Source organism: Semicossyphus pulcher, unplaced genomic scaffold (genome assembly GCF_022749685.1).
Source record: "Semicossyphus pulcher isolate SPU_LCO1_2020_fin unplaced genomic scaffold, fSemPul1.0.p SCAF_2, whole genome shotgun sequence".
NCBI lineage: Eukaryota > Metazoa > Chordata > Actinopteri > Labriformes > Labridae > Semicossyphus > Semicossyphus pulcher.
Window position 1 is genome coordinate 30,347,246 of NW_027211693.1, and position 23,866 is coordinate 30,371,111.

The window sequence follows — 23,866 nt, forward strand, 5'->3', positions numbered from 1 at the left end:
ATCCAATATTTCTTCCACTATATTCCCATTACTGTCTGTGTGATTGCTGCCCCCTAAGCTACTATGTGCATTAAAGTCCCCACACCATATTTCTTTCCCGTCCCTGCCATGTCTTTAAACATGTCAACAGTCGGATTATAAAAACTGATTAACTTAATATTACCTTCTTTCCTTGGACTACAAATTTCAACTATTACACATTCAATCTCTTCAGGGGAGGGAGCCTCCCTATAGGACAGCCATCTTTGATAAAAGTGACACATCCTCCACCATTCTGATCGTTAGGTCTGTCGTGTCTTATAGCACTGAACCCTGGGATCACAAAGTCTAAATGAGGTCGTAACCAAGTTTCTTGCACACATACTACATCTGGAACTACATCTAATTCACAAATATACTTTTTAAGCTCTTGTCCATTTGCTATGAGGCTCCTTGCATTCCATTGTAGTATGTGAAGCAGCATTATTCAAAAGTTAGCCTTCAACATCATTTCCTTCAGCTTCATTTGCTGCCAGCAGAGCATGTATCTGACCTGCTTTTACATCTCGGATATCTAGGAATCTTTGTGCTGCCTCCACGATGGCTTTGATTTGATCCCTTTTCTTTTTCCTCTGTGATGTGACACTGATAGTGTGGCACATGAAGGCCACAAAGTTCACTTTATTTACAAGTAGTTTGTCATGTCTCGTCATTTATGTTAAGTTCACACCTTTCAGTTCAGTCCTGTCTTTTGTGTTTCCCGTCCTGTTTTATTTTGTAGTAATGTCTCTCCTCTCGTTTCAGAAAGCTTCACTTCCTGTCCTGATGTGTTTCCCGCCTTTGTGATTGTCGTCCCCGCCCTCATTGTTTCCACCTGTGTCCCATTACCTGGTGTGTGTATATATAGTCTGTGTCTCCCTTTGTCCTGTGCCTGTTCGTCTTGTCATGTCAGGAGATTTCAGATCAGTCAGGTTGTTATTCAGGATTTTTTTTAAAAGACCAGTTTATCTTTGAGGTTTCTAGTTAGTCTTCCTTTACTGATTCTTCCAGCCTTGCTGTGATTTTGTTTTGTTACTTTTGCTTTTGATGCCAGTTCTATACTGTGATTTTTGGTTAATATTTGGTGCAGTGTGTGTCTGGTCACACACATGAACAAGGACACACATTGGACCTCGTCTGTATGTAATTTGGAGATCTGTGACAATGTGATTTCTGATCATATGCCTGCATTGTTTGAAGTTGCGTTTTCCTGTGCGGAGGTTAAATCTGGCGCCCCTGTTCAGAAACGTCGGGTTCTTAACTCTTGCACTGCTGGTCAGTTCTCTGTGGCTTTTGATCAGCTCTGTGCCCGCCCTGCCTCTGTTAACACAGAGGAGCTCAGCTCCTGGTTCAATTCCTCCTGCCGAACCATACTGGACTCTGTAGCTCCAATAAAAACTGTGCAGCCCAAAGCTAAACCTGAGCCCTGGTTTAATGAGGGAACTCTTGTGGCTAGGAGGGAGTGCCGCAAGGCTGAGCGAAGGTGGAAGAAGGACAGGCTGCAGGTTTCCTTACAAATCCTAAAAGACTGCTGGCACTGCTACCAGAACACCGTTAAGGAGACCAAAAGACAATACCTGACAAATATTGTTGAGTCCAATCGTCACAACCCGCGAGTGTTATTCAAGACCATTGACTCTGTTCTTAATGCCCCACAGCCTGTCAGTGTGGAGGCATCTATTGAAATGTGCAATAGCTTCCTCCACTTCTTTCTTGATAAGGTTGCTACTGCTAGGGCTCTCACCTCAGCTCCTGCATTGGACCCCTAGGACTCTGTCCTTTGCTCTGTAGCTCTTGAAAAGTTTGAGCCCGTGTCGTTCTTAGAAGATCTGGTTGACCATATTAAGCCTTGGGGTTCCCCCTGTGACGCTGTCTCTCCTCGTCTCCTTAAAGAGGTTTTTCCTAGTATAGGGCAGTCAGTCCTAGGTATCATTAACAGCAGTCTGTCTTCTGGTGTTGTCCCCTTAAGTTTTAAACATGCAGTGGTGCAGCCACTACTTAAGAAACCTGGCCTTGATCGCAGCGTGCTGGCCAATTTTAGACCCATCTCCAAGCTGCCGTTTATCTCAAACATTTTGGAGAAAGTTGTTCATGCTCAGTTAAAATTGTTTCTAGATGAGCATGATGTCCTGGAGGTCTTTCAATCTGGCTTTAAAACTCTGCATAGCACCGAGTCAGCTCTATTACGAGTTTTTAATGACATCCTTCAGGCTAATGACTCTGGTGACCACGTAATCCTTGTTCTGTTGGACCTAACTGCAGCTTTTGACACTGTGGACCACAACACCTTAGTGGCTCGGTTACACCACCTAGTGGGTATTTGTGGTACTGCTCTAGAGTGGTTGAAATCTTATCTGGCTGACAGGCGCATGAGTGTAAGCCTGGGAAATTTGGAGTCCAGCGTTGCTCCACTGTTGTATGGGGTTCCACAGGGGTCCATTTTAGGGCCCCTGCTTTTCTCTCTGTATTTACTGCCTCTGGGATCCATCCTGAGAAAGCATGGCATCTCTTTTCATTGTTATGCGGACGACAGTCAGATATATGTGCCGCTGAAAAAGAAAAATGCTTTCTCCCTCACACAACTTTTGTCATGTCCTGAAGACATCAAATCCTGGATGGCCTTGAACTTTTTAAAGCCCCTGGAAACTCAGATTGAAATAGCAAAAATGCATATATGATATCAGTTGTGAGTGTGTCATAAAGCATCCACAAAAATCTGAGTGAAAATAAACGTTCAGAACCACGAGAAAATCTTCTTGAAAAACAGCTCGTTTGGCTGTGCAGACAATTTCTCAGGACTGTGTAGGCGTGGCAGCTCCCGTGTTGATTGACACCTGCCGGGGTCCGCCTGTCCGAGTTCTCATGGCAACTGTCAACACAACAATGGCGCATGGGAAAGCAGTGTTTCCTCTAGGATTTTTTTCAGCAGCAGGGTAGAGGGTGTTGTACCACCCAGGTATGTGCGCATGTGCACATCATATCAAAACTATTGCTGTCAGGTGATTAAAAAAATGAATCTAATTATTTACAGGCTTTATAATCAATTGATTTCAATGAATCTCATATATCAATGATTTCTGTGAGAAGCACATCACATGTAGACTTACCCTCTTTATCGATGGTTCTTTCTTACTTCCACACTTTAATTGTACTTTCTTCTTCACCTCATTAAGTTTTAATTCACAAACTACTTTAACCTGATCACTTTGCTTCAGTCCCCCAGCACACCTGCACCTGTGCTCTCTGCACCGCTGCTGGCCCCGCCCCCTCTTTCTGTCTGTCTCTCTGTCTGCTGTGTTGACTGTCTTCCTCAGCAGTCTGTTTAATTAAGTCACAAAAGTTACATATTTTCTCTTTCGCAATTCAGTCCTCGCGTGAGTCGCGTGTGCACGAGGGACGTTATTAATGACGTAGCGATCTAAACGATCGATCAATTGTTACCAAATGACATCTCCTTTTATAAGCTTTACAAACCGCGACAATCAATCAGTAGGGACGTACGGAGTTAGACAGACAATATCTCCTCATTTCAGTATAATATCGTGCAGCTTGCTGAGGGAGATCGCCAGGGGGCTGAAAGTTTGATACTGAGCGCACAGCTGATATGGGCACGTGGATTGTTTACACTGCGTATTAGAACTGCGTATGTATGCCGATGTCAGCGATGCGGAGCGGACCCTCTTTTGCCGTTAGAAGTAAACTGGTTCCGCTGTTGTTTATGTGGTTGCCAAGACTTCACGAGTTCACTGTTTCAGGGCTCTTCCTCAATGAGAGGCGGTTGGACGATCGTTGATTTGCAGCGAAAATCTCCAAAGAGTCGTTCAATTATAACTTCTGAAGCAGCGGCTGCAACAATTCATTAAATGTATGTGGCTGAAAAACTGCTGCTTCTCCAAGTCCGCCGCATTTAGAAAATAAAAGAATGACACGTTGTCATCTCAGATGGTGGATGTGCACCCGGGGACAGCACACACAGGCATGATGGGGAAAAAAGGCGAGCGTTAGGTAGGTAACTGCAACAGGTATGTGCAGAGATGTTCAAGGTGTGTGGACACGAGTTAGCGCAGACTCAGAGAGAGGGATTGATCGCGAGCCCAGAAGTGTTATTTGCACCTGTGAGGGCGGGGCAACTGCTGTTGATTATTTCATGATTGGTTCGAGAACATTTATGACGACATAAATATCTTCACTGACCACGCCCAATTTAACCCCCGCGTCAGGGAAGTTAACAAAGTAAGAATGGCAATAACTCCAGTTTGGATTAAAAGTAATTTCTAAACCTTTTAACATGCTTACAAGTATGTACACAAGACTTTAAATTGCATAGTGAGAAGGATTTTGTGGATTTGGGTTTCCAGGGGCTTTAAATTTGAAAGAGGAAAAAACAGAAGTGATGGTGTTTGGCCCCAGTGGCTCTTGTGAACCCCCGCCCGTTGACTTGGGCCCTTTGGCAAGCTATGTGAAGCCAACAGTCACAACTCGGGTTTTAAGATGGACAGTGATTTTAAATTGGATCGGCAAATTAGTGCTGTAGTGAAGTCCAGCTTTTTTCAGATTAGGCAGCTGGCAAAGGTGAAGCCTTTCCTTGCACAAAAGCACTTTGAGACAGTGATCCACGCCTTTATAACATCTCGGCTGGATTACTGCACTTTACTTTATTTTGGAGTCAGCCAATCCTCCCTCGCACGTCTCCAGCTGGTGCAAAATCCAGCCGCTCGCCTGCTAACTGGAGCACGTAAGAGGGAGCACATAACCCCCATCCTGGCCTCCCTCCACTGGCTGCCTGTGCACTTTAGAGTCCATTTTAAGAGACTTTTATTTGTTTTTAAGTCTTTAAATGGTCTCGCCCCGCCTTACCTCTCTGAGCTCCTCCAGCCCTATACTCCTGCTCGGTGCCTCAGGTCAGCTGACCTGCTGCTCCTGGAGGTACCGAGGTCAAAACGGAAGCTCAGAGGGGACAGAGCTTTTTCTGTTGCTGCTCCTAAATTATGGAATGAGCTACTATTACACATCAGACAAGCCTCCTCACTGTCCATTTTTAAAACTCGTCTTAAAACCCGTTTTTACTCCCTGGCTTTCAACCCCGCAGGAGACTCTGCTCTTGTTTTATTGTTTTCTGGTCTGTTTTTATTTATTGTTTTATTGTTTTTGATTGTTTTAAAAACAATGAAACAACTATTTTAGTGTTATTCTTGTTTTATTTCATATTATTTATTCTATTGCTTGTAATTGTTTTACTTTTGTCTATTTGTGTACAGCACTTTGTTTTCAGCTGTGGTTGTTTTTAAAGTGCTATATAAATAAAGTTGAGTTGAGTTGAGTTGAGTTAATACTTTGGCTTGTTCTTTACTCGAATGAAGAGTCTTTCTGGTTGAACTTTTGAGTCGTGCCTGGGTCCTTTACTTGGTTCTTGTCATAGTTTGTCATTACCCACTTTACATTAGTGGGCACAAGCATTCTGGACCGTAACACGGGTTCGGGCCTCATTTGCTGATGTGCTGTCACTTTGTTCTGCATTTCTCTGGGCCATGCCACTATGATTCCTCTTGTTTCTGATCCCCTTACTGTCTTTAGAGCTTCTGCATATGAAACTTTGTTCATTATCTTAACTCTCTGGCTCCTTTCAGTACTTCACAGCCTCTGAACGCAGCACTGTGCTCTCCTCCACAGTTACAGCATTTCATCTTTGCATCTTTTTCACATTTTCCATATCCATGTTGACCTCCACATCTCGCACACCTTAACTTTCCTTTACACTGTTGTGCTGTGTGCCCTTTTCTTTGGCAAGCATAACACCTGAGTGGTTTGGGAATGTATTCCCTCACGCTGTAGTTGGTGTAGCCCGTTTGCACAGATTTAGAACGAGTCTTTTCAAACCGAATCATTACAGAGAGTGTTTCTTTCAATGAGCCATCCCTTTTACTCGTAATTGTTGTGGCATCGGTTACTATTCCTCCTCCAATCTCATTTTAACAACATTCTGAGTATCTATAGTAGAGAGCAGGCTATGAACGCTTCTAATCAGAGAGATAACAACTAAAGCCAACAAAATAATGGCCAACTGTCTGTGTGATTACTTTCTTTCTGCTCAGGCTCACAGCTCCTTCTCTCTCTGCACAATGAATGAGTGAAGTTTGCTGCACTTCATTAATGATTTAAATCCTAAAAGGGAAAAACTAAATTATTAATTGATTAACTCAGAAAAAATACCTTCTTGCATGAAGCTCACATTCTGTGAAGATTGAATCTGTCATTATTCCCACGGTCATTTTCTGACTGAGTAGTTTAATGTAACACAAACACAAATCACAGAACAGAATTCTGTTGACTGCTTTATCACTTGAAATAAATCAATAATGAATCAATAAACAGTCTTTCCATAGTAGTAGACTTCACACACAAACATTCTATCATCCAAACATATATAACCAGAGATTTCAGCACAAGAAGAGGATTCATTTCATGTTTAATTTCTGCAAAGGAACGTTTGTGTTTGAAAATCACTTTTTAGTTTTGAGTTGATCCACCATGGACACACACCTCGTTCAATACTCTGCAAGACCTAGAAACACTTTTTAAACACATTTTTAAAATCTAAATCTAGTTTCTTTCTGACAAATTTAGGGCACCTTTAAATCTCTATCATTTGGCCAAGTGAAGTAGTCGTAATATTTATTTGATTTCTTCTTCTTCCTGTTTTGTTTTCTTGGTTTTGTTTCCTCATCGTAGTCTGGATGCATCGAGGCCTTCATGCCTGGGCCTGTTATGTTCCCCAACCACAGGTCACTGTGAGTTCCTCCTTTCATCAGATAGATAGAAAGCTAAAGTTAGCTTGTTGGTGTGATATGTAGTGATATCATTTAATGCTGAGTGGCTTTACTTGATATACAAACTGTAGCCCTGTCACATATTCCCCAGTCAAATATAGAGCTTCTATAAAGTCACCAGCAGAGGTCCACATCCTCTCCATGAAGTTACACTGACATGGTTTTAAATGCTAATTAAAGTTATAGTTGATTTAAATATAACTTACACCTCACACAACAAAACAATGAAACTACATTTCCCAAACACACTCCTGTCTTCTGTTGATTTGACTGACACCATGGCCTCTCCTGTAAAGTGTTAACTAATGACACCACACACACACCAACATGATCACTGCCTTTATTACACGTCATCACTGTGACTTGAATTATTCCAGAGTTGTTGTGATTTCTTCACACAGCAAACAATCAGTTCTATAAATTCATCACACACAAGCTGTCTACATGCTGTTTAAAAAGCCCCCAAAGCAAACTGTTCATAATGACATGTTCAAATGTCCTTTTTTACACTCGGAGCAGAAGAAATAAAAACTCCATTCACCTTCATTGATTTGAGAAGACGACAGATTTGTGAAAACCTCGGCACATGAAACAAAGTATCTGAGAACCTGATTACAAAAGAGAGAGAGAGAAAATACACGTCTGTCATCTGAACTGAGCCAAGTTTCATCTGTTTATCATGTAAGCTGTAAAAATGTGACTTTATGTAAAGATAAGAACAACATGTGAGCAGTTCATCACCTGACTCCATCATCATCATCGTCTCTGCCTTTACTGTCCCACTGTTACAGAGACCTTCACTGGTGAGATCTTCAGAGGAGGTGAATCATAAGTCAAAATGTATGGAAACAGCTTGTCAGTGAAAGTGTGTGTGAAGGTGTGTATGTGTGTGTTAGTGTCAGGATCAGAGAATGACAGCTTTCCTCTGTCCCAGTCCAGATGCACTCTGATCCTCTGACGCCGTCCTCTCACTGACAGAGCAATGGGTTCACCTGACGGGGTGAATGCTCTGTATTTATTAATAATAAACTGTATTCTCCATAATGCAGAGTTAATGTTTCTTTTCCTGTCTGCAGACTCCTCACACACAGCCACGTCCCAGCACGTGTTCTGTCCAACCTCGACGTCCCAGCTGTGAGTCCCTGAGTTGAAGCCCTCAGAGCCCAGGACAGAGCAGGGATAATGAATCCTCTCTGGATTATCAGGAAGCTGCTGCTCCTCTCCTTCTCTCACACTGGTCAGATCTTCAGACAGGATGAGGCATGAACCAGCAGTGTTTGGGTCCAGAATCACAGGAGTGTAGGAGACCATGTCCTTCATCTTGTTCCAGATGTTGAAGCTCAGGTTGCCCAGGTGTTTGGCCACATCTATCAGAGCTCCTGAGGGCAGCTGTGGATCCTCCAGCAGGGGGCGCTGCTGGACTCTTTGCACTGCAGCCTTGTAGTTGAGCAGGAATGAGACGTCTGCAGCTCTCAGCTCCTCCTCTGTGGCTCTGACTGTGTCTGAAAGAGCTGCTATCTCTCTGCTCACAGCCTCCATCTCCTCCTTCATCCTCTGACTCTTCTGCTCCTCTTCCTCCCTCAGTGCAGAGATTCTGGCCTCCTCTTCCTCCTCTAGAAACTGGTGAAGCTTCTTAAACTGCTCCTTTATCTGCCTCTCTGTGTTTGCAGCCTGGGCCTTGATGTGTTTTCCTGTTTCATCACAGTCTTGTTTGACTTTTTTAAAGCGCTCCAGTTTCTCCTCTAAGGGCTTCAGGGATTTCTGGAGTTGTTCCCTGAGATCTTGAGCAGCTTCATCGATGGGTCTGAATGTGTGGTTGGAGTGTTTTTTAGAGTCTCTGCAGACGAGACACGCTGGCTGCTGATGATTCAGACAGAAGAGTCTGAGTTTCTCAGAGTGCAGACTGCAGAGAGCCTCAGAGTCTGATGAAGCTCTCTGATCTCTCTGCAGTAAGAAGGCCTCACACAGGTTCTTTAACGCCAAGTTACAAGGTGGTTCATACATTGAAGGTCTCTTACACATGGGACACTCCTGGGCCTGTTTATCCGTCCACCAGCTCTGCAGACAGGCTTTACAGAAGCTGTGGCTACATGACAGGAGGACAGGATGTTTGAAGATGTCATGGCAGACAGAACAGCACAGATCCTCCTCTGAACAAGAAGCCATTTTCCTCTGAGTGAAGCTAAACTCACGACAGGCAGACAGCTCACACAGGTCAGACTGCTGAGGCTCCACTCCCTCCTGCACAGAGTTTCTCTAACTTACTTTCACTTTGACTCGTGTGTTTTCTAAAGCTCCGTACAGTGTGCAGTCAGTAACTGGTTGAAGTGGCAGTATTCCAGTATTCCCAGTATTCCCTCCTGAAGCTGTCCTCTCTCTGTGGAAGTCGTCTCTTTTATTTCTCACAGTGAAAGTTATCTTCTGTCTGCGTGTGTGTCAGTGTGTGTGTGCGCCTGTTTCCTGGTGTGTCTGTGTTGAGTCATAAACAGGGAGGAGCTTTGTCGGCCTGTTTCTGGTTTTAAAGTCACAGTGGAGCAGAGACGATAAAGTTGGAGCCTTAAAGACAGAGTGTTAGTACTGGGTGTTACAGCAGCTCTGTTTTCTACCTTTGTTTACATGGAGGAATGTTGGTTCTTCAACACAGACATGAAATCACCCAAAGCTCAGGTTTTACAGACTTTAACTCACAAACATTTATTGAAACTAAGTTTGTTTCATGATCAAAGAAAAATAGAGCGACACAACAAACATCTCATCCCCCTGCAGCTCAGCACGTCACTCCTAGTGTTTCACTTTTGCCTTTTTCGTAGAGGACAATTGTCTGTTTTAGTTCAGAGTGCTGCAGGGTAGCCTAAAGTCTTCTCATGCTTCTGTTGTACATGTACTGTAGAAATACAACCTTTGCTTTATTGTTGATTGTTCTTTTTATTAATAAGGGGTCACAGACACGCGGTGATTCTAAAACGTACATTTTTAATCTGGTCAGTAAATGACGGTCGGCTATCGCTTGTGAAAACACTCTGAATTAGCATACCTAATATTTATATGTTTATATGATGTCTATGGTTCAGGTCATGCAGTGACAGAAAGCTCCATGGAGGTCATTGCAAAATATCAAGTGCCACTTCACGGCCGGAGTTTGTATGACAGGAAGTTAGAGCTGATGTTGTTATGACTTGAAACGTCTCATGTGATAACAACATAACTTATTAAATCATCACATAATATGTCTCATGTTATTACAAGATAAATCAAGTTTTAACACTGATCTGATTGTTTGCTGGGGTGGCAGCAGCACCATCCTGTGAGAACATGTGGAGATCTTCCAGCTGAGACTCTTCACAGTTTGGGTCGGGGCACGTCTGCGCCCACGGCCTCCACCTGTCCACAGTTCTGGGAGCTGAGAAAGGTGTGGTCCTGATTCAAGTAGGAGGTGATGAATTCTGGGAAATCTCTCTTTAGGACCACCTCCAGGAACATGTCTGCTGCTGTGTGTGACCTCTGTTTAGCCCTGAAGAGCACAGACAGAGAGAGAAGCCACAGAGCAGATATCATCACTTTCCATCCTTCTTACACTGATTCAAAAAACAACTATAGAAGAGGAAAATAAGAGTTCATGTCGTGGAAAAAATCTGCATTTTACAACCAAACAAACAAAAACAGCTTAAGGCGGTTTATCATCAAGCTTGGTGAGTCGTTACTACGGTGACAATCAGGCTGCGACGGCCCGAACGGTTTTCATGATAAGAAACAGGCTGCAAATTCAGATACGATACCAGCTGATAGTACCGCTAGCTGCAAGTTAGATCTGTAGCTAATTGAAGCAACACTTAGCTCTTGCTCTTAGCTCGTTCGCTCAGCGCCCCCTACAGGCCTGGAGCTCTTCTGTTGTGTTGACTGGATTTGCAGCGTTTTTCTTTCGCATGTGTTTTCTGGGTTTGTGTGTTTTTGACTTTGCATTGTTTCTGGATTTGCAGCACGTTTGATGTTAACGCATTTGTTTCAGACTTTTGCAGCATGTTCTTTTATTTGCTGCGTGTTTCTGACGTTGCATTTGTTTTGGACTCATGCATGTGTCTTTATTTTGCATCGTTTTTGAACTTGCAGCCTGTTTCTTCTGATAGAAGCCGTTTGGGCCGTTGCAGCGTGATTGCACTTGTCGGTCACCGTACATTACAGGAGATAAATATCGATCTCTAGCGACAAACAGGAACTCTGTTACTTTTATTTACGAAGGTCTCCTGCAGAAGCTCCCTTAGTACATCGTATGTCACACAAAAGGTGTGATGTACTGAGGACACACACACACACACACACACACACACAAAAGGTGTCCATCAGTGTCTGCTCACCTCACAGAGTGACGGGGAGCGCTGAGCTCCATCGCGACCTCGTGGGTGAGGTCAGTCACCAGCCGCCTGCTCACCACCCTGCTGTCGTCCTCCAGCCTCGTCTGATGACGGATCCACTGCCACACCTGACACATCAGGTTTATCTTAAGTTACTCCTACTCATAGCTGCTGCAGCTTGAAATTGCTGGTTAATGATGAAATCTGAAACACGGCCTGTTCCCTTCATGTTCACATTAAAGGTTAAAAACATGGATTTAGAAAACAAGATTTATTAGAAGCCCTGAAAACCTATTTCCTCTCTCAGCATCTCACAGTGAGCGATAATGTCCGACATGAACACACACATTTACACGTCTCTCTTTCTGTTCTTGTCTGTGCTTTTATGACTGGTTTGAAGTAAGCAGGGCTCGGTTTTTCAAAACACACGCCAGTTCCAGTTTTCATCCTTTTTCTTTTTACTACACTTTTTTTTGCCCTTAAAAAGTGCGTAGTTTGTACAATATGCATACAATAATAGTATACTTGCAAAAAATAGGCCCTTTTCTCTGCAAATGAGCCTCACTGCAAATAAAGTCCATTTTACAAACACCAGCCCTAACAGCCAGTAAGAGGGAATCATTTCCAGAGAGGTGTTGGTAAATGCAACACAGTCCACTGATCATGACAACAACTTCCAGCAGTTTCCTTAAAACAAAAAAAACTATTTTAACATTAAAATGAATGCACAGTTTTTCCAGATGTGTGGAGGTGCCTGGAGCCGTTACACAGGAATAAGAGGATAGTGGACCAGCTGTTCCTGCCAGCTCGTTTTAAGGGGGAGGCTTGGTTAAAGACGCTGAAACTGGTATCACATCCGTCGAGTCTGGCTTCCCCATAAATAAGAAAGAGCTGCCCCTGCCCCTCCAGGCTCATCTTTTATATGAGGTTTGAACTGAGCTCAGCAGAGTGGAGGTGCAAACAGCTTCACTCTAAAATCAGACTCAAAACAAGAGCAAACTGCACTGAGCTGCAAAACATCATGATTGAGTCTGTGCTGGAGTATCATCTGCAGGACTTCCTTTGGGCATCGGACCTTGAGACGGGGACGACACCAAGGGGAGGGAAATCCATGGTGCCATCAGGGCGCACAATCAATCAAAGGCAGATTAAAACATGTTGAATACTTTCAAGAAATAAACTGCGTGTACTGGTGAGTGCATCTTTAGTTTCCCTCTACTCTAAAGCTCTGCTCAGTCTCATTAAAGAATTCTTTAGTCCTAAACCCACCTGTGATCTGGAGATCTCTGCTGTGGCTGAATCTTCAACCTGGCCTCTGTAGAAAAAGTGTCCAGTACCTGGGAAACAGAGCCTGTACTTTAAACAGTCTGCACAATAAGAGCTCTTCATTTCCTGCCCTCCCTAACGTCCAGCAGTCTGAGTGTGGGAATGTACATACCTGATAGCCACGCATTGATAAAGAGGACACCAACTGCAATGTTATGCTTCAAACCGTAGAGGGTGACTCCTCCCTGAGGAAAAACAGAATACATCAAAATAAACTTTTGTTTGTTTGTTTACAAAATGCTAAAGGGATAGTTCAGTTTGTTTGAAGTGGGGTTGTGTGAGGTACTCATCAATAGTACTGTAAAATTCGGTGTATAAGACGGATTTTGAATACATTTCTTTCATTTAAAAAGTGGTCTGTGTCCTTTGTATCAGTGCGACCAACATACCAGTATAAAATGCAGGGAGAGGTATTCTATTGTATGACGGTATTTTACCCAGACGATGGCGCTGTTCCGGTTGTTAAATGGCGACGTCACATCTCTGCCTTAAACTGTTTCCAGGTCCAAGCCGCTACGACGTCTCCTCGTTACAATATTGCCGCAGTGCTGTTTTATGTTTTACTCTCTGTTTTAAAGCTGCAGTAGGTAAGATGGAGAAGAGAGCGGACTTTGCTTCAAAATTTGAAAGATTACAACCTCCAGGTCCCTCCCCCTCTCTCTGCGCGGTGGTCAGTCCTGCCTCCAAACATTTTTTGAAAGCAAATACAGCAGAAATGAAGCTGGGGTAATTAACTGTCGAGCAGAGCTGTCTAACTCAGCATCGCTTTTTAATCCTCTCAGGTCCCGTAGCTCTCTCCACCTCAGAAATGCCGCTCCAATGTTTATTCTCGTTTTTATTCTGTCTCGGTCCAACTCTTTCTTTTTAGCCTCCTTTTCCTCATTTCTCTTCTTCGGTTTAACGGTCTTTGTAGTGTAAGCTGTAGTTGGTAATGGAGGGATGGGCAGTTTTTTCATTCCTGGTGGTTGTTTTTAAGCCTTTGTGGACACAAACCGGCTGACGCTGCGCACACTGAAGAAATTGAGGACAGTGTAAACATGCGCGGAGGAGTGCTGCGCAGTGTGTGATTGACAGCAGCCTGAGAGACTGCTCGGCTGTGATTGGTTGTTGTGTTTCAGGAGCGTTTTACTAATGCCATCAGGAGCAGTAGGAGGAGCCAGAGGAACTTTTTTTTTTTACAGATTATTAGCAGGGTATCACAACAGCTGATTATATCCGCGGTTTGTAGAAGAAAATACAAGAAAATACAATATAAAGGAAACATCGAAACCTCCAGGTCTTCCTGAGATAACGGCTTCCCAACAATGGGGATGACAGACAAATATTGTGTCCAGCAACAAGGAAGCATAAAAAGAGCAGAGGGATGAACAAGTTTGGATGTGAAAATAGTCGGGAATATCAGGGTCCAGAGACACTTTTCTTCAGGAAGAACTGGAGGTCAGATTCTAAAGGTGTGTTCACACAGAAAACAAAGAAAATATTTGCCCAGAGATCATTTCCGTGAGATTGAACTCAAGATAATTTCGGTGTGTTCAGCCTAAAAGCGAAGATTGACCCCTTTAGATTTGTAAGCAAAAAAAAGGCATTTCATGGTTTATTACGTCCTACAGAGCTGCATACAGCTGGGCTAATCTCCCTCCTTCTCCAAGAACTGTCTGAATTCTGGTGCATCCCAATCAGTAGTTGAATCTGAATGAATCATTAAGTGATGGTGAAATGTTGCAGCTCTGCAGGGAATCTCCTGCTGTTAAATTCTGTGATGCTAAATGACTGACCGAAGGCATGGACAGCAGGTCGTCAGGAGTCACAGTGACATCATGCCGAAGCTGGTGAAGCTGGTTATCCCCATCAGTGTGAAGCTTGAAGAGCTGGAGGAGGTGAAGATGTAATCATTAGCTTCTCTGTATTTAAAACAAGCTTTGTAAGGCTCATGATTGGTGCTTACTTTCTGCATGGGCTCGATCAAGCTCAGGTCGTACACCATGAAACCGTCCACACCGGCCTCGATCTCCAGCAACTTCAGTCTAAGAGGAGGGAGAACACAGAGCGGTCGACAATCTGATAAATGTCTCAACTTTTAGGAAATACTCTGGTGTCTTCACTGCTGCTTTTATCGGGCACCTTCATATGGAGTGGGACTCATCAACCTGAAAACCAAAAACATGAAGGAGAAGCTTGTTCTGGCTGTGTCCGTCAGTCCTGAAGGGTTCAATATCCCAGACAGAAATAAACAGAACAGAGAAAGAAAGGTGCATTTGTGGGAGCACTTTAGGCATGATGTCTACCATGTCGTTGTCACTGATTGATTATTTCATGCACCCAAATCGGCCACGTGTTTCATCTCTTTGCATCCACCGTTGCATGCTCATATTGAAAAAAACAAGGGCATTACTGGTTAATGATACAAAGGTGGTTCCTGTAAAAAACGTGATATGGACACAGGCCCTAATATCTGTCTCACAGCATGGAGCAGAGACCCCCAGCGTAAACATATGCAGATGATGCTGTGACGTTTGTTAAGACTTTCTATCCGTCATATTTCTTGGAAGTAGTGAAATGAATGCTGGCTGATAATTACATTTTAATTTTGACCCTCCATCTTCAGTTCTGACCCTCTGACCTCTGTTGTCTGTTAATTTAACTTCTCTGCACACTGGTGAAGGGACTATTCAGATCCTTTAAAAAGTAACAACACAACTTTGTTGCGGACCCGCTTCTGGCTCCAAAAAAACAACATGATGACAGCTAAATGCCAAAATCAAGGCTTCAAAATGACAGTCAAAAACCAATGCGTGACATCACGGTGGTTCCGTCCGTCCATCCATCCATTATCTTCCGTTTATCCGTGGCCAGGTCGCGGTGGCAGCTAAGCAAATTGAGCCAGACGAGCCAGCAACGTTTTCAAGCTCCTCCTGGGAGATCCCGAGGCGTTCTCAGGCCAGAAGGGATATATAATCCCTCCAGCGAGCTCTGGGTCTGCCCCGAGGTCTCTTCTCAGCTGGACATGCCCGGAATTCCTCCAAAGGAAAGCTCCCAGGAGGTGGCTACGTCCATTTGTTATCAACAGTATATTGTTGTGCCCGTCCAAAGCTTATTTTTTCTTTATTGTCTCTAATCTTAGCTGTTGTTCATTTTGGAACCTACAACAGTTAAAATAAAACCATTTGGATATAAAGTGAAAATGTATCTGCAGTCGACCTGCTATCAATTGAAACTTGACAATGAGCTCCAACTAGTCCCTGTTTTCTTAAGAGGTCTTAAGAAGCCTAAAAAGAAACCACTGAGGTAATCTATAACACCTACAAACATTTCAGTTACAAGCATACCTTTGCAGTGCCTCAGGACAGCAGTGTTACTTTGTCGGACACTTCAACACATTTGTCAACTCCTCGACCTTTCATCACACTTTCCCCTTGATTTTGATCCATGAAAGGTTAAATCAACCACTGTAGGCCAATTTCTTTTTAAGAGAGGCTTTGAAACTTGTGCTCAGCAGCAGCTGCCGACAAAGGACAATTTCCAGTTGTACTGTATCCTGACCTTTAGACAATTTTCCCTTTTCTGTGCCTAAAAGATTCTATAGGTTATAATACCTTAAAAGTGTGTCATTGAATAATATCTCTATTTTCTCTTTTATTAGAATCAAGTCACTTACAGACCTTCTTTTAGGAGAACTTAGGAATTATTTAGAAAGACCTGTCCAGGCTCCGACACAGCAGACCTACAGGCAGGTGTTGACCAATGTCGGGCCATATGTGTTACCTGCACATTTGACACAATTCCACCCTTGTCGGTGGCTTTTAGCCCAAAGATTTTGAATCATCCTCTCATTGGCTGTTCCGCTAAGTGAGTAAGTGTGCAAAAAGAAATGGTCTCCTGGTTAAAAGCTCTGTGTTGTTTGACCCCTCCATCACCAACCACTGCCACTAAAGAGAATTATATGGCTCTTTACTTCAACCTCCATGCAGGATGGCCGGAGCTCAGGATAATGGGGGTTATGGATTATAGTGCATTACATTTGCTAGTCGTATAAGAACAAACGCTGAATTAGAACATCCTCAACAATGATGTTTCTACCTGGTTACACTGGCCAACACCCTCTGGTGGGAGTCGCTGAGCGGGTCCTGAGGCAGCAGCGGGGCGGCCATGCCTCCTGTGGCCAGCGCTCCCCTCCGATGACAGGTCTGAACCAACAGGTCCATGTAGCTGCGCAGAAAACGCTTCTCCATGTTCACATATTTACTGCGGTCAGGCAACAGGAAGTTGGGACGGTGACCTGGAGGAGAAGCAGATGACTACTCAACTTCAATGACACTATTACCCCTTTCCCACCAAAATTAGCGCGTTGACGTTATTGTCTCTTTTCCCATTGCCAGTGGAGTATACTCCTTTTTGATCTCTTTTCTGCTGCGTCACCGTCTGACGTCACAAACGCACTGGAAACAGGTCGCCTTATTTCTTCTTAGAAGAATCTCTGTCACATCATTGTCTTGCCAGCGTTGCTGCATCTTGCACGAAACAAAGAACAAATTCGCCGCTGTATGTTGCTCTTCTGTGTTTACGCGACAGCGGCCAGAACTTCAATGCACTTCATAGTATCGCGCCGATACTGCGAGCGTGTCGACTCAGGTTTTGTGTTACCTTCATTGCCGATCGGAGCCAAGGTGATAATTACCCGGGTCTACTGCAGTCATTTGACCCAGGTCTGAATGCTGATTGTAGCCTTTCTGTTTTTTGACCAATGGGGAAGGGGCTTAACGTTACATTTGGCCCTGGATCTCAGGCAGGAGTTAGGTGCAGAGGCTCAGAGGAAAACAGAAGGGTTATAGGGGTGTCAAAAGCAGCTAAAAGCCAGAATGCATCACTCACCAAACTTATTGACAAAGGAGGCTGAATAATCCCAGATGCCACAGTTGAGTCCAGCCGAATGATCCCTCAGCTCGTAGAGAATCTCCTCCATCTCAAACGCTGCTAATACATTTTCTATGAGCACCGTTGCCTTGATGCAGCCGTGTGGCAGGCCCAGCTAGACAGACACATAGACACACAGATTTCTTAGGCACCTTTCACACATGCACTGCACTCCTGAACATTACTCCGGAGAGTTGCATGTGAGAATGCAATTGCCGAAAACTGGAAATACAAACACGAAAGATGACAAGGACTTTAACCTGCCAGCAGTCTAACGTCCTTGTAAGCTGATGTGTGAATGCAGCAGGGAATTGTTCGGGACATTCACAGTGAACGAGTGTAGATGTTGCTGATGTGGCATTTTGCTTTGTACTCTTTTGCTGATCTTGCAGATATGTCAAAACATGTTGAGTCCTCCTCTTCCTGCACTCTCTACACAAGGTAAAATATAAAATTGGTAAGCCCGTTAAAAGGGTGAAAGTTATCTTCTAGAAATTAAATCTGTTCTTTATTTGAACTTTCTGTTTATAAGTGTTAAAGGTTTTCTTTCCTTCTAAAAGAACTCTTGAGCGTTTCAACATTGACAAAATAAAAAGGTTGAGTGTTACTCGCTTGTTTTTTACTGACAGAATATTTGTTCGAGTCGTAATACTGTATGCAGACGATCATGTGGTCTCTGGTCAAATACAGTGTAAAAGTGTTTTCTTGATCTGTCGAACCAAAGAGAAACCAATAGAGAGTTGTCTGATAACATCCTTAGTGTCTGTGATGGGGTAAAATATCCTCGATGTTTTATCACATATGATGATGATATTTAGATGCAATGCTGGTGAAGTTTGGAAACCAGGAAACACTCTTTTACTGAAGTTCACTTTGTCTTACAGCTGTTCATTCCCCTGTTCTGTTATGTCTTCCCAGCTCTTGCCTGGTGATTGCTCATTGAGGTTCCCCTGGTCTTGGATGCTTAAAACCTCAGTCATGACATCTGATGAGAGAGGCTTCTGGAGTGGGGACTGCTGCGTTCTGTGCCTCTCAGACAGCGAAATTAATGCTTCGTTGATTTTATTTGTCTTTATGATTTGGTTGTTTGTGTGTACTTAAATAAATCCCATGTATGTGAATGCCTTAAGGTGTTTCACATGGTTATTTTGGGTCAGATTGTGGATAGTTGTTAGCCCCATAGGGCCACCTTATGGTGGGGTGTAACACTTTGGATTAAGAGGTGTACAATCCTGGCTGTTTTCACAACTACAGGATCCTGTTAACCTTTTAGTCCTGTAAACTGAACACTGCTGCTGGTTGACGCAATCAATCAGTGTAATCTGCTTATTTCAATCAAAACTTTTTTTTGAAACATAAATACAATTTAATTGCTATGGTTTAATAAACATCACCAGAAAAATATGCCACCTTCTCTTGTGTCCAGAAAAAGATCTTGTTCCATAGTCGCGCCTCCATGAAGCTCTCCACCTGGACAAGGAGGACACAAGAAGAGGAGAGCTTTATGATGACTTTATTCATATAACAGATAGCATCTGTGCCTGAGTGATTGAGTGTTACTTTTGAGAGGTAGAAAAAGGGTCCACTCTTGTTTTCAAACAGCATCTTTCCACAGTGAAACATGAGGAGTCCAAAGTCAAAGAGAGGACCAGGAGCCTCCTTTCCTTCCACCTGACAATCAGCCACAGAAGAACAGAGATTTTCTCAGAAATTTAATCTGCAATGCACCAAAATTAAGACACTCATCACAAGCAACCACAACACTAAATTGACAAGATAAAACTGTTTATTTCAATTTTAATTTATCAACTGCACAAGTAAACACATCAGTTTTCTCCAACAGTACAAGCATTTGTTTGACCAGTTTTCTAACTATACAATTGTAACTTCCCCCTCTAAATCCTCCACAATCTCTCACAGAATCCCTGAATTCTAAAATGAGACAGGACCCTGTAACATTTTATGCTTTCAAATTATTCTGACAGCAAACGTTTTGTAACAATCCCATTTTTAAACGTATTGTTTGTTTGTTTTAAAGGTATGACTCGAAGCTGCCAAGATCACATTTCCAAATTACAGCAGCCCAAAACATAGTTCAAGGACTCGCCCACCCGGCAGCTCAGTCTGTCTCAAAACATTTCTTTCACTCCACCACTCTGCTCAATGGCTACACTCGTCCAGTGGGCCAATCAGAAGAAAGCAGGCTTGTAGGGGAGGGGTTTCTTAAAGAGACAGAGCTGACCGAGTTGTTTCAGGCAGAGGCTGTATGAGGGCCTGCACAGACTGTATAAAAAGATCGACGACATGACAGCTCCCTAAAAGTAAGGCTTAAACCTCTCTATCTATTTTCTGACAAGTTTATTTTTAATTAGTTATTTAATGCTGTCATAATGATGATTGACAGCTCTGTTGACCAATACGGCTCCTGCAGCCAATCAGTTCTGGATTAGCAGAGTGGAGGACGAACGACGAGAGGAAACGTATCAAAAACAATCACTACAGTCATTGAAGTTTCCATACCTGTAAACGTTAACCTCAGACCAACACAAATAAGATGTTCTGCTGTTAAACAGGCCAGTGTGTGGGATCTGTTTTTTGCTGTTTTTTTGTGAAGTTAAGTGTGTTTCTTGGTTAGCGGAAGTGGCTAAGGCGGTGTCACCCGCCGATCTATACTTCGCAGCTCTGGCTCCAAATGACGTCACCGTCATGGGGGCTATTTTGGCATCACTTTTGTACAATGGGAGCAGATGGAGGTGCTTCGTCCATCTATATATACAGTCATTGGAGCCTGCACATAGCACCAGTGTGAGAAAAATACGTTTTTTTAACTGTAAATTATGATACTCCACAGGTATCACAGAGTGAAATATGAAGCTTGAAATTAGCATACCCCCCCACACACACACAAACGCAGAAAACAAAAAGAGACATGCACTAGAAGTCCTGTAGGGGGAGCCGTAAGTGGACAAGAGAGAGAGAGAGAAGAAAACAGACACTGAGTTTACTGATTATCTAATCTTTATTTACAGATTCAGCACAAAAATGCAGAATCCGTCAACGCAGGATCCGATTTTGGTATCAGTGGTCTGGTTTCTGTTTGTAATGCAAGTATTATCAGCCAGCTTCGGTGCCATGCAGGAAATACAGTCCATGTGGAGAGCAAAAGGTTGGAACACATCCGCTGTAATGATAACGATTTAGCTTTTTTGTAATATTTAAGAAAAAAGATATCTGCTTACAAGTGCAGCTAACAATCTGTTCTAAGAGGTCGTCTCTCAACTCCAACACCAACTCTCACTTCTCAAGTTGTTAGACTGTAAACAATGCAGCGAATGGAAAAGAAGGTCATGGCTGGACGTCATTGCTAACTGCTGGATGCACTGGACGTTTCAAGATTGATTCTGCTGATTGATTGATTGCTTCTGATTGATACTGTGCGGCACGCCTCACTGACAACTTTACAAAAACACCATTTTAAAACTTTTAAATGATTTTGGCAGGGGGGTCGACCTGGGTTGCCAGAGGCCGAACCCACCGTATTCCCCTTCATCAAACTGACCTCTGTTGGTCATAGGGGCGGTGCCAGCCTGTCCATGTCTCCTCCCTGTTGGCCTGAAAACCCCTTCCTGAAGGCCCAGAGCTTCTATGCAAATGCAAACATTCCTCTGATACATCAGAAGGAAAACTACAAATTATTTTGAGTAGGTTACTGCAGTGAGTGCTCCCCCTACAGGCCTGGAGACTTCCATGATGATGTATTTCTGTCTCAGTTGTGTTCTGGGGTTGTTTCTAACTTTGCACAGTGTCTGTATTTTCAGTTGTTGTTGTTTTCTGCTGCAGGTTTTTTTTATTCATTTTGGATTTTTTTCTTTAATTGCCATTGTTTCTGAATTTGCAGCATGTTTCTTATAATGGAAATGTATCAAGCTGTTGTAGCATGTTTTTCCTTTCAGGCCACCGTACACATTTGCAAAACAAACAAAAGCTGTATTTTTTCCCCAAAATAAAACCAGTGTAGCTTCATTTCAATCAACCACTTCAGCTGCAGCTAAGTTAAAATGCTTTATTACCATCATGTTGTGCTCCACCATGTTCCAGGCGCGGGGGCGGAGCATCAGCACTGGAGCCTTTGATATGTGTGGAACATCTGTTATCACATGGACAGAGGTGTGTATATGAGAGCACTGTGACTGTGACAGTACTGCTGAAGTACCAACATGAGAATGAACTTTGAGCTAACTTTTACCTGGGAACTGGTTGTGAACAGCCTTAAAAACATTATGAATGCCTTTGATCTGATTGAAGAATGTGGGGCAGTTTCCATCATCAAAGTCAACCTGAGGAAACATGACAAAGAAAACGCATATCCACATGGACAGAGTTACTTTATAAATACGTTATAAATACAAGTTCACACTTATTTTTCTGGTCTGGTCAGTGTTGTGGAAGCTTTAGGGTGGAGATATTATTGCTTCTAACTACACTATTAGGCCGGCTCTGCTCGTCCTTAGAAATGAATGCTACACAGTCCTAAGATGCAGTATGCCATGACCTGTAGGGGCAGTGTAGAGGCAGAGGGGATGTGACAGAGTGGTCAACACAGCAGCAGGGACAACAATGATAGAAAGTTCTGAAGACACGAGCTGTGTCTCAATTCATGGGCTGCATCCTTCGAAGGGCGCGGTCTACGGAGGATGAGTCATTCGTAGCCTGCGTAGAGGCTTAAGCCGAACTGAAATGAGATGGTCTGGTCTACGGAGGATTTCCTATTTACATCACCAGCTGTTCCCGTGTCACCAAACGCCCTCCTATTACCTAGCAACAAGTAACTAGTGAGCTAACTAGTGTATTCCCCTGGATGGATCCTTCGTGGCTCAGGAAAAGGAGGACACATTTGTCAGCCGCATCTGAAGCCGCATCTGAAGGAAAAATGGGACAGCATCGACGCACCGCTGTGATGCAATCGGCCTTCGAATATGCCCCCTGGATTGTCCTCAAGTCCTAAATTACCCATATCTGTGCTATGTGTCATTGCCACTACACAGCAACAAACATGCCTGTCAAACAGGTGGAGACAGATAAGTTCCATTTTAGAAGTCCACGTGGAAACCTGCATAACATGCACAGAGGAACATGTTAGAGAAACAGAGTGGGGACGGTGTGTTCTGTCCACCGGTCATCAGCCACCTGAGCTGGCTGCAAAATTGAGCCACCGGGCCACTGAGAATACAGAATGAACATAACAGTAACGTGTTTATGTAAATATGAACTCCTGCAAGCTTCTTTACAATGTAGTATAATGTACTTAACTACTCCTCATCACTGGTCACAGGAAAATGAGAGATGCACCTGTAAGCCCTGTGCTGGAGACTGGAGAGCTTTAATGAAGCGCTGGGTATCACAGGGAGCCAGATCCCCAACATCCACATGTCTTCTCTGCAGCCTCGAGGGGACGGGCAGCACCCTCCAGGCCGGGTCTCTCCTGATGTGTGAGGTTGTTTCCAGAAAGCTGGGCAGGTCGCCTGAAAGGTCCAAGTGGGCCTTTCTGGACACTCTTAACCGCAGGACCTGAGGACAGTCGAGGAGAGAAAAGGTTTATCTTTAAACAACCAAGTTAAACAAGTCTACCAGGCAACAAACAAAAAGCTTTCCTACCTGATCCACCTCCTCGTCAAAGGTGGAGATCAGCTCATGCAGGAAGAGGAGGGAGTCGGAGGTGAAGAGTGTCTCGTACTCTTCTCTTAGGTCTGAGGGAGGGGGACACAGCTCCATGCTGACTGGACCCTGTGGATGAAAACCATCACATGAAAGCTGATTGAATGTCTTCTTGATTTTACATATTTACATGTTTTCTCTGAAATCAGGAAGCTTAGAGGGACATTCAAACACAAACACAGTGATGACCGACAACTTATAGCCTGCTTGTAGGTCTTATAAAAAGGGTTTTATTGGATGAAATATTAGTATTCAATCCTGAGTGCATGGTTGGTTATTTTTTTGCTTTGTTTTTTTTTATTTTATTATTTTCTCAAATAATAAATCATGAGTTTGGTCTGGGGTGCTGGTTTAGCTCAGCTGGTAGAGCAGGCACCCCATAAACAGAAGCTACAGTCCTGGATGAACTGATCGCAGGCTGGACTTCCGGTCTGTGATCATTTGGTGCATGTCATCCCCCACTCTCTGCTCCCCACATTTCCTGTTTCTCTCCAGCTGTCCTATAAATAAAGGCAAAAGCCAAAAAAACAAACAAAATAATGAGTGTGGTCTAAAACAGGAAACAGTCATTCTCATTTTATCACCAGTCTGCTGTGTCCATGTCACAGTCCTGAGTTTAGTTTTTAGTCTCAACTGTTCCCCAGCTGGAATCTCCCACTCACACACCAGGGGCCTGAACTACAAAGCACGTTCAACATACCCAGGGTGTCTTTTCCTGAT

The 23,866-nt window shown here is 43.5% G+C and overlaps 2 protein-coding genes across 2 annotated transcripts; both read right to left on the bottom strand.

The window, feature by feature from the left end:
* Nucleotides 1–7,134: 7,134 nt before the first annotated feature.
* Nucleotides 7,135–9,422, bottom strand: LOC138598078 (E3 ubiquitin-protein ligase TRIM39-like). The gene has a single exon (XM_069669765.1). It carries the CDS (start codon nt 9,009–9,011, stop codon nt 7,617–7,619), a length of 1,395 nt encoding a protein of 464 aa, XP_069525866.1. The 5' UTR covers nt 9,012–9,422; the 3' UTR covers nt 7,135–7,616.
* Nucleotides 9,423–9,600: 178 nt separating this feature from the next.
* ugl (ureidoglycolate lyase) lies at nt 9,601–23,203 on the bottom strand. The gene is made up of 14 exons (XM_069669764.1): nt 23,087–23,203; nt 22,781–22,999; nt 21,678–21,768; nt 21,502–21,578; nt 18,992–19,102; nt 18,842–18,901; nt 17,390–17,546; nt 16,598–16,796; nt 14,466–14,544; nt 14,296–14,388; nt 12,633–12,705; nt 12,464–12,531; nt 11,198–11,322; nt 9,601–10,356 (listed from the first exon to the last, which is right to left on the bottom strand). The coding sequence occupies exons 1-14, from the start codon at nt 23,201–23,203 to the stop codon at nt 10,185–10,187; spliced, it is 1,641 nt and encodes a 546-aa protein (XP_069525865.1). The 3' UTR covers nt 9,601–10,184.
* Nucleotides 23,204–23,866: the final 663 nt, after the last annotated feature.

What these genes read in the sequence shown, in the direction of transcription:
- LOC138598078 (XM_069669765.1), bottom strand. Translation starts at nt 9,011, where the DNA reads ATGGCTTCTTGTTCAGAGGAGGATCTGTGCTGTTCTGTCTGCCATGAC.
- ugl (XM_069669764.1), bottom strand. Translation starts at nt 23,203, where the DNA reads ATGGAGCTGTGTCCCCCTCCCTCAGACCTAAGAGAAGAGTACGAGACA. An exon ending in CTCCAGCACAGGGCTTACAG is followed by an intron (nt 21,769 to 22,780) that starts GTGCATCTCTCA and finishes ATGTTTCCTCAG; the next exon opens with GTTGACTTTGATGATGGAAA. An exon ending in TGTTCACAACCAGTTCCCAG is followed by an intron (nt 21,579 to 21,677) that starts GTAAAAGTTAGC and finishes ATGTGATAACAG; the next exon opens with ATGTTCCACACATATCAAAG.